This window comes from Antrostomus carolinensis, unplaced genomic scaffold (assembly GCF_000700745.2).
Source record: "Antrostomus carolinensis isolate BGI_N321 unplaced genomic scaffold, ASM70074v2 scaffold50671, whole genome shotgun sequence".
NCBI classification, from domain to species: domain Eukaryota; kingdom Metazoa; phylum Chordata; class Aves; order Caprimulgiformes; family Caprimulgidae; genus Antrostomus; species Antrostomus carolinensis.
In genome coordinates this window covers 1-10,298 of record NW_010293011.1, presented here as the reverse complement: position 1 = coordinate 10,298, position 10,298 = coordinate 1, and the positions used below count along the sequence as shown (strand labels likewise).

The 10,298-nt window shown below is 36.5% G+C and overlaps 1 protein-coding gene across 1 annotated transcript; it reads left to right on the top strand.

The window, feature by feature from the left end:
* The first annotated feature begins 419 nt into the window (after positions 1-419).
* Positions 420-3,846, top strand: LOC104518948 (actin, alpha cardiac muscle 1). The gene is made up of 5 exons (XM_010177136.1): positions 420-740; positions 1,367-1,528; positions 1,642-1,833; positions 2,982-3,163; positions 3,518-3,846. The coding sequence occupies exons 1-5, from the start codon at positions 422-424 to the stop codon at positions 3,659-3,661; spliced, it is 999 nt and encodes a 332-aa protein (XP_010175438.1). The 5' UTR covers positions 420-421; the 3' UTR covers positions 3,662-3,846.
* The last annotated feature ends 6,452 nt before the right edge of the window (positions 3,847-10,298 follow it).

Below are 10,298 nucleotides of genomic sequence, written 5' to 3'. Positions count from 1 at the left end.
GGCTCCATAGCAATAGTGATTTTGGCAGTATCTTCCTTCAGCAGAAGGCTTATTTGCCTCTGTATTGCCTCGTTTATAAACTCTCTTTGTATGTCTCTCTGTATCTTTTCCTGCTCATTATATTGTGCAGTTTACTTTCAGTCAAACTTTTGGACCAGAAAGACGTAATTGAAAATAAAAGGTGTATTAAAAAAATGAGAAAAAATTCCTTTCATTCGATTAAAGGAAAAAGGATTTTATGAGAAAACTTCAAGTTCTGTTGGCGTAATATTTCAGTAATGCTAATTTCTTTCCTAAACAACCTTTTAGTGGCGTGACCTTTCTTGAAGACAGCATAGTTGTTTGTGATTTAATTGTTTGGGCTCTGTGATGTTGTCTTCCACAAATAATGCTTTTCTGTATTTTCTTCTCCTAGGGTGTTATGGTTGGTATGGGTCAAAAAGATTCCTATGTGGGTGATGAAGCTCAGAGCAAAAGAGGTATCCTCACTTTGAAATATCCCATTGAACATGGCATCATCACCAACTGGGATGATATGGAAAAGATCTGGCACCACACTTTCTACAATGAACTCCGTGTGGCCCCTGAGGAACACCCTACCTTGCTCACAGAAGCCCCCTTGAACCCTAAAGCTAATCGTGAAAAGATGACCCAGATAATGTTTGAGACCTTCAACGTACCTGCTATGTATGTGGCGATCCAGGCTGTCCTGTCCCTGTATGCCTCTGGTCGTACAACAGGTAAAACAAAAAAGTAAACAATATTTATCAGGAACTCTCCTTTCTTCTCGCTCCAAATCGCAAAAAAACCCCATAACTCATTCAAAATGACAGAAAACTAGGTATTTAGATTTTACAGCAATTGATGATAGTGGTAGCAGAAAAGCAAGTACAAAATGGTCTGTGGAAAGGACAGTGTGGACCTGTCTGCATTGCTTTCAGAGGGGCACTGTGGAACTGACGCAAAGGAGGAGACATTCCTGGGAAGATACTGCAGTTACACAAGTATTACACCGGTTTAAGGGTTTAAACCCTTAAAGATGCCCATTATTGGATCAGGACAATCACTATTGCACATATACTTAACTGCTCAGTGCAGTAGCAGTGGAAGGCTGTTCATATGCATTAGCTTAAAATATGTACAAGACAACTGTTTTTTGGGGAAGTTCACATGAAACAGGAACATCCAGGCAAGCAAAGACAGAAGGAATGGGCAAGCCCTTGATGGCTAAAATAGAATGATGCTACTTTATGCTGCCTGAAAATTCCTGTATTTTGTTGTGTTTGTTGCTGCTTACTTTACTGTGCCTACGGGCTCCAAGCGTTTGCTAGGTGATTCCAACTGCTCTGTGACATTTCTCTCCCAGGTATTGTTCTTGACTCTGGTGATGGTGTCACCCACAACGTACCTATTTATGAGGGTTATGCTTTGCCTCATGCTATCATGCGTCTGGATCTGGCTGGCAGGGATCTGACTGACTACCTCATGAAGATCCTCACGGAGCGTGGCTACTCCTTTGTGACAACAGGTCAGTCCTTCAGCTTTGCCCTCCTGTGAAAATCCTCATGTCTCTCTTCGCCCATCTGCTTCCTCTAGTATTTTGCTTATCCAAACCTTGATTTGACTCCCATTTATCTGCAGCTGAACGTGAGATTGTTCGTGACATCAAAGAGAAATTGTGCTATGTTGCATTGGACTTTGAAAATGAAATGGCCACTGCTGCTTCTTCCTCCTCTCTGGAAAAGAGCTATGAATTGCCTGATGGTCAGGTGATTACCATTGGTAACGAACGTTTCCGCTGCCCTGAAACCTTATTCCAACCATCCTTTATTGGTAAGTGTTCCCAGGAAATTCTCCTTTCTGTAGGAGGTATGAATGAATCAGAAGATCTAATCTAATCACTCCTCTTCCTGCTTATCTAAATTTGGCATGAAATAAAACGTAAATAATGAGTTAGATCGTCTGATCCCTGCAAGCTGTGCTTAATGTGAGCTCAGCTGGTAATTAGCTCAGCTCTAGGGTCTTTTGCAAGTTTTAGGATCACAATTTTTTTGTGATAAATGTAGTTAGAATATCATCATGTCATGATGCAAAGAATACCTTCCAGTGCTGTGCTTGTAAAGCTCACACTCTTAGAACAATATCTGACTGCAAGAACTAAAGTGTCTGGAAGGAGAAAAAAAAATGGAGTGATGGTGTGTGTATATTTATATGCATTGTAACTGAACATTGCCATGGTCAGGAGGGTAAGCTTTGCTGTTTGTGAGTGCAGCTGACAGATACAGCAAATGCTTATACTCTAAGTCTAGAGCAATAAATGCAGTTGTTCATCAGCTGACATCTTACTGTGGATCTAATGTCAGACATTTCAGGAAGCACCTGTTAAAATTATTAAATTGGAATGCAACCTACAAACACTTGCTTCTGGTTTCTTTTTCCTTCCCACCAAGTACTAATATCTTGGTCCTTATCTTGGTTATGTCTTGATGTTTATAAATGGTGTAGACTCTCATTTTGAGTAGGCTGAAAAAGAAATGAAGTTACTATTGTCTTCTTTACTTCTACTTCAGCTGCTTTCATTGTCTTTATTGCTGTCTTTTCTATATCCAACTAATGTTTTTTGTGAAAATGTCACATAACCTGATACTTATTTTTTCTAGTTGATGTAACTTTCTCCCATTGCCATATACTAAATGAGTTTCTTGTGTGTCTAACTCTTCTCTTACTGTATATTTTGAGTTATCTTTCCTTTGCACATACATTATGATTCTTACCCTTTCTAACAAATAATTTTCATTTTCTTATCTAGTTCTGTAATTCTATTTTTTAATGTTTTTCTATAACATTTAATAATCAGTAAGTAATTTTACTACAAAAATATCATAGCAGCTCATATTAATGATGAGAAGAAATGCCGAGGGTTCTCTTCATTAAGATCTCTTTGTATAATTTGCTGACCTACTGTCTTCTTTCTTCTCAAGGTATGGAATCTGCTGGTATTCATGAAACTACCTACAACAGTATCATGAAGTGTGATATTGATATCCGTAAGGACCTGTATGCTAACAACGTCCTCTCAGGTGGAACAACAATGTACCCTGGCATTGCTGATCGCATGCAGAAGGAAATCACTGCACTTGCTCCTAGCACTATGAAGATCAAGGTGAGGAATTTGACTCTGTACTATAAAATGTGGGTAAGGATAGGGAAAATGCCCACATCATTACATTGGGATATGGGATCAACTCAAAAGTGAGATCAACAGCTGATGGACAAACGAGAAGAAATTAATTTTAATCAGCATAATTATACTGATTAGAAACAAGTGTTAGAAGAAAGAAAAGTATGCTTGTAGATTTTCTTAAGGAATATTATATGTATTGTAGCAGCTGATATTATAAAAAAGTTCTTTATGTACTTAGGGAAATATCACGTGGTTTGTTACTTCGATGATGTGGGTTTGTTTTTCAGAAATGTAATTGTTAAATGAGGATTTTGTTGCTTTTCTTTGTCCTAGATCATTGCCCCACCTGAGCGCAAGTACTCTGTCTGGATTGGTGGCTCCATTCTAGCATCTCTGTCCACCTTCCAGCAAATGTGGATCAGTAAACAGGAGTATGATGAAGCTGGTCCATCCATTGTCCACCGCAAGTGCTTCTAAGCACTTTTCCCCTCAATTTACTTCCCACTCAGGATGACGACAATATGCTTCTTGGAGTCTTCTGGCAACCCTTCCTGAACTCTTCAGTCATTGTACAGTTTGTTTACACACCCGTGCAATTTATTTGTGCTTCTAATATTTATTGCTTTATAAATAAACGAGATCTGGGACTTGCAACCTACAAATAATTGTCTTTTGTTTTATTGTAAGTACTCTCTGGTTAAAAAAAAAGAGACTAAACACCCTGGGATTTGGAAACTCCCATCAAACCTATAAATGACTTCACTGCATGCATGTCCTTCTAAGTGAGGTAGGCGTGTTAGTTCATAGTTTTCCATTAGTAAGAATTTATACTTTATAGTTCTAATTTTGAAACTTGAAACAAAAAGCATCATCTATCAAGGCTTACAAAGAAGTAGTTTTGAGGGTAGACCCAGTAAATGTAACAAGCAGAAGGAAACCTCTCATATTCACTCACTGGGTTTAGAATAGTTTCTTCTGTTGCATTAATTGTAATCCAAGTATTTTAATATTAATTTATTGAAAGTCAAAGCTTCTGCAAAAGAATTATGTTAATGCATTTAGAATGTGATTTATAACTAATTAGCTCAGTCCTAAAGAGTCATACAATTGTTTTCTGTGGGCTATAAATATTTATGACAAACTATTAATTCAAACTGACAGTTTAGTCATCTTCCCCCATCTCTTCAAAGCCAGAGACAAAGAAGTGAAGCCTTTACTGTACTAATCCACAAAAATAAAACTTTAGCTGTATAAACATACAATTGTTATAATCACAATTATTTTCACACCATCATACATATATCTTAGGCAATTTTTAATCCTTAATCTTTGCTATTATTTGTTGTTAATTGACCCAGATACTTCAATCATAAATTGCCTGCTTCCCATAGGCATTTATGTGCCATGACTTCTTCATTTTTTTTTAAAAAGTAGTATTTAAAAGTGAAGTACAGAATGACCTGGGACATTTTTATTAAAATAGAGGAACCAGTCGGTGTCACAGTTTGAACTATGTACAGACTGGAGTTCACCTAAACTTGTTCTAGGAAATCAATTAAAGCATTTATCAAGCTCTGCATGTGGTCAGTTAGGCATGTGCTTAGCTGAGAGCCATTACAGGTGTTGGAAAAGGTTAGATTTCATGTTGATTTTAAACTCAAATTCTAATTAAATAAACCCTCAAAACCCGAACAACCAGATGATAATAATAGGCAGCTTACACTGCTGCAGGGAAACATATTCCTGTTTCTCCCAACTCTTATTTTCTAGAAAGGCATTAAAACTGGCTGTTAGATGTGATCTGCGGTTAAGCAGAACTGATTTTACTCTTAGAATATATGAAGATGTATTCAATTTTGATTAGATGGCATTTTACTAAGGTTCCATTGTAATTGCCTACCATTGGCTTGCAATTTAAATAGTCAAATATTTCTCGAAATTTTTGCTTTTAGACAAAGTGGATGGAGTTGTTAAATATAAATAAAATGTAAACATAAACATGAAGTTTTAAGCCATTTTTTACAAATTTAAACATAAATTTAAGCCTTTTAAACAAACATAACAATGAAATTTTAACATAAATATGAGGTGCTTATCCTCACACTGTGCGCAGTATTACTGAAATGCTGCTACATGTAGGTCTTTTCACAATAAGAATTAAGCTGTGAATCTCTTAAGCCAATGTCAACATCTTCTACTGTTCTTAAGAATGTTTCCAGAGTAGGGAATCACTCTGAAGTTATCATAGAGAAATTTTCTATATTTTGAAAACATGGGAACTTCTCCAGATTTCTGACCAACACAAATTTAATTATTCAAACTTAAATGATGTGTTGTTGTTCAGAACCATTGTACTTTTCTTACTTGTTCTTGCTTGCTAATTTGAAAGGTTAGGCTGGTCAGAAAGGTCACCTCAGGTATTTGTGTGAATTAATAGGGTGATAGTGGACATAAATTGCAACTAATTGGAGCTTAAAATGTTAAGCAAGTATGCAAAGGGCACGCTAAGTCAAGCCCAGCGGATGCCTGACTGACTGGCTCTGAGGGCTGGATCAGGAATGGCAGGCATACAGCTGGCACGGCTGCGATCAGGAGTTCACCCTTCAGCGTGTGGGCATGAGGAGGGATCTGAAAAAAGCCACTGATTGCGTGACAGATGGAAAAATTCCTTCCATAGACATTTTGGTAATTATGGAAATGGATATTGTAATTCACAGTTTATGGAAATGGATATGAGCAGCAAGGATCCTGCAAAAGAGTGATATGCTTGTGTATACGTAGGATATGACTAAAAAGTAGCACTGCCTTACCCTTTTCCTCCTCTTGTAGCATGTTTCCAGATGTAATCTGTTTTAATGCAATAATCCCATATTTTGCCATTGAAAAGTATGTATTCACACTCAGTGCAGTGAAAACTTTAATAATTCAATGGGATGGGAATTATAACTATGGAAGCAAAACTAGATATTTAAATATGGATAATCCAATTTAGCAATTCCATTGAGAGGAATTTATGTGTTAAATCACATAAGCTAAGATTCAAAACACTGGTAAGAGATGCCACTGTTAAAATTTACCCTATGTTTATATTTTATAACAAGCCTTAATTACGGTGCTATACATTTTATATGGCAAATGAAGGTGGTGGAATGGGATGGAAGAATTAACTGGAAACCACCTATACGATAACCAGTAAAACTATTGCAGATACTTCCTTAAAAAAGGCAAATTAAAAACTAGTTGTACCCAAACTGTTCTGTACCCAAACTAGCTGTACCCGAACATCAGTCTTCACCTCTGAAACAACTCAGCTAATGAAGACATTGACATAAATTTTGAGATGAAAGGGTCTCAGTTAACCCTCGTTGCTCTTGATGAGGTTATCCTTGGATGGAAGAAGAAAACTTAATGACTATCTAAATTCATAGATTCAACAGGTGTATTTTGAAAACCGGTGTGGATACATGGCAAAACATCTGTCTGCCACACCAAAGTGTATCCTGTTACCTGATTTTGCAGCTCCTTGTTGCTCTATATGTAAAATGGTGTGAAACTCATGCTGTGGAAGTCAGTCTGATGTTATTTTTAAGCTACACAAAGATCCTTCATTCAGCAATAAGGGCTAAAAATCCATTAAGAAATACTAACACACATCAGTAAGAGCTGGGACAATATGGCCTGTTCTGGCAGCCAGAACAACACAGCCCAGTACTTCTGCTTTTGACTGAAGGATATTGAGTTGTTACCATTGTTGCCTGACCCACAGATCTTACAGAAAACTCTTCTTGTAGATTGAGGAGGATGTTGACTCTTAAGGGGTATTGAAGAATAGGACTGTGATCAGAACAGAAAGCTTGTAACATCTATGTGCTAAGAATCTGAAAACCCAGTGATTCTACTTTAAAAGATGGGGGGGGGTTGACAGAAAGATGGGGTTTTTTGACAGGAAATAAGGAGATTTTTCAGAAGGCACTTGTTGGTGCTTCAAGGCTCCTTAAAAAAAAATTGTTAAGATAGTCATTATGAATTTGATAGAGTTGCCTACTTTGCACTAATCTTCTCTAAAAAGGCTGGTTTAGCTAAAGCTTTTAAAAAGTCAACCTGAGGCAAAACACTAATATGAAAATTTTTAGGTTGAATAATTGAGTTCTATAGAGTGATAATATTTTTAATGTAGAATAAGAGAGTTTTATACTCAAGAACATTAGGTGACTCTAAATATATGTGACAGTCAGATTAATCTACAATAACAACACAACAATAGAAAAAAATAGAGAAAAACCTCTTCTCTGCTGGTTGGATAACCTGAATACTGGGCTCAGGCAGAGACTGATGCTTTCTTTCAGTAACAGCTGAAAACAGTCTCACCCTGGAGCATCCTGTGAAAGAAGCCTCTGTCATTATCAAGACACAAGAAAAAGGAAAAAAATAATTTATAAAATTGAGTGATTAGTAAATCTCACTCATTACACTCCAGAAAGAAGTAACTCAGTTAATATACTACCAATTACCTTTGCTTTTTCTCCTGAGGATGACTATGATTGCTGAAACTTGAAAACTCAGCATATAGAAATGTTAATTATTGGACAAATTAATAAAATTTGCTGATATATATTTAAAGGATGTATTTAATTGTGATTAAGCTGTCCTGTGTGAATAATGTTGGATGAATAGAGTTTAGCAGACCTTAGCAAAAGTTTACATACCTGGTGGTAATCTTATTTTTCATCAGAAACAAATAATTAACAAAATACAGTATATCTGAGGTCTAACAAATATAGGGAACTATGCTCTCTTAGAGGAGATGAACTGTATTTTAGAAAGGTTTTTTAACCATTTTCTGTCAGGTGATATATATATATATGTGTGTGTGTATATATATATATATATATATATAGGCAGGGGAAAAGGCAGATGTGGAATAGCATAAAGTTTTATTGACATAGATTTATGTAACAGTAAATGATATAGTAAGTCTGCAAAGGTGCACAATAAAATCCAGGTAGTGAGGCAGTAAGAAAGAGCTTAAAGACTAGTTCTGAGTCCCTAAGCCCCTCAGGTTTAGATCACCAGAAAGGGTATTGTCAATGATAATGAGGACTACATGAGCTTTTGTTCCAGAGGGTCCCAAATGCCTCAAGAGCTACACTGTGGCTTCTAGACATGCTTTTGCAAAAAAGGTGATGCTCAAAGGGAAATTGAGGAGCTCCTGGGTGCTGGAGAGGGCCTCTGCAACTCCAGCTCTTCTAGAGAGAGTTGAAATAGGCAGCTATAGCAGCACAGGACCTCCTGCCATGTATTCCTCCCTCTCCCCCAGCTCTCTGTAACTGGCTGTGTCTGCCACAAGCAAGTGAAAAATGTAGTTAATTTTGCTCTGGGGAGGAAGGGGTCTGGGAAGCCCATATGGCAGGGCCAGTCAGGGTGGGGAGATCTTCCACAGCATCCAGAAGCACGGGGATTTTACAGCAGGAAAAAGGATAAGTATAGGGAATTCAAGCCATATCCTCATGTTCACGTAATAGATGAGTTTTGAAACGTGATTTCATGCTAATTCTTCTTTATTTTTTATTTTGATCATATAAACTGTTTTCAGGATACAGTCTTCAAAAGCTAAGTCTCTATTTTATTTTGAAAACCTCAAATACAAACAGAATAAGAAACGTTAATCTTAAGCAAGAAAATTGCCCACCTTGGTTTTTTGGGTTTTTTTAACTAAGAATTTTTAGTTACTAAAAATGTTTTAAAGCTAACTATTATATTTGTGGATGGAGTGTAGTGTGAGTGAAAAGCCCAATGCATGATGGTTTACAATGGGCTGATTCTCTGGTGAGCTAGAGGGGAGAATTCTTGTAGAAATAGAAAACTCAGCAGATTTTAAAGGTAAACCACTGAACAAGTCATAAGAAAAAAGTACTTAACTTCTTTAGCATGAATTATGTCTTGAATTTAGCACCTAAATTAGAGATCCTTCCTTGTCAAGGAATACCACCTACAATAAAACTTTGCTTTCCACCAGTTAAATCAAGCCTATTTCTGTGGCTGTAACTTTACTTTGGATAAAATACTAAAGGGAATCCTCACTCTTCTCTTATAGGCTAAACAGAAAACGCCTTTTCTTTGTGCTAAACTTGTGACTTAATTATCTAATGCTTTAGTTTGACAATTCAAGTAACTGACTATGTAAATTAATAGCATTAACCAATTGATTTTCTACTTCAGCACTGTTTGTGACTTCAACTTTATGACCATACTGTTTAATTCATAATTAGTATACTGGACTCACAGCAGACAGCTTGTGCGTAAATGTATGAACATGAGTTGGGAAAAATACAACCTGTGGTTTTAGTCTTATAGAAGTTCAATGGTTTCTTTGATCTGGATTTAAAAGGTCATATGTATGTTTATAGGAATTAATATATAATAGGTATTTAATGTATATTGTGGCTTACTAAATGTCACAATCCATTCTGAGTTACTACAGAATGTCCAGGTATATTTTCGAATTGTAATGCATTGCTTTGTAAAAAACAAAACCTTTAATATGTGACAAAACCTTTAATATGTGATGAAAAAATTTACTAAAAAGATCTTAGGTTTTACTGGTGAGGAAATGATTTTAGATTTATTTTTAATTGAATTGGAGTTGTCTCATGCAGCTTAGTTCTGTATGGCAACCAGACAAACTACAGTAATGCAGTAGCTTTTGAACTTTTGCCCATATATTTTGGCAGCTAAATGGAGTGGACTTTGAAAGAGAATGGAATGGAAATCTTCACTGTACATAGGAAAATGAGTGATATTGTTATTGCTGGCAATAGTGACTCTTGCATTTATTTGGTTCTGGGTCCAAAACTGGCCTTGAATGTTTCCAGGGATAGAGCTTCTACCACCTCTCTGGGCAACCTGTGCCAGTGTTTCACCACCCTCAGTGTAAAAAGTGTCTTCATTATATCTAGTCTAAATCTCCCCTCTTTTAGTTTAAAACCATTTTCCCTTGTTCTATTACAGCAGGCCCTGATAAAAAGTTTGTCCCCATCTTTCTTATAAGCCCCCTTTAAGCATTGAAAGGCCACAATAAAGTCATCCTGGAGCCTTCTCTTCTCCAGGCTGAATA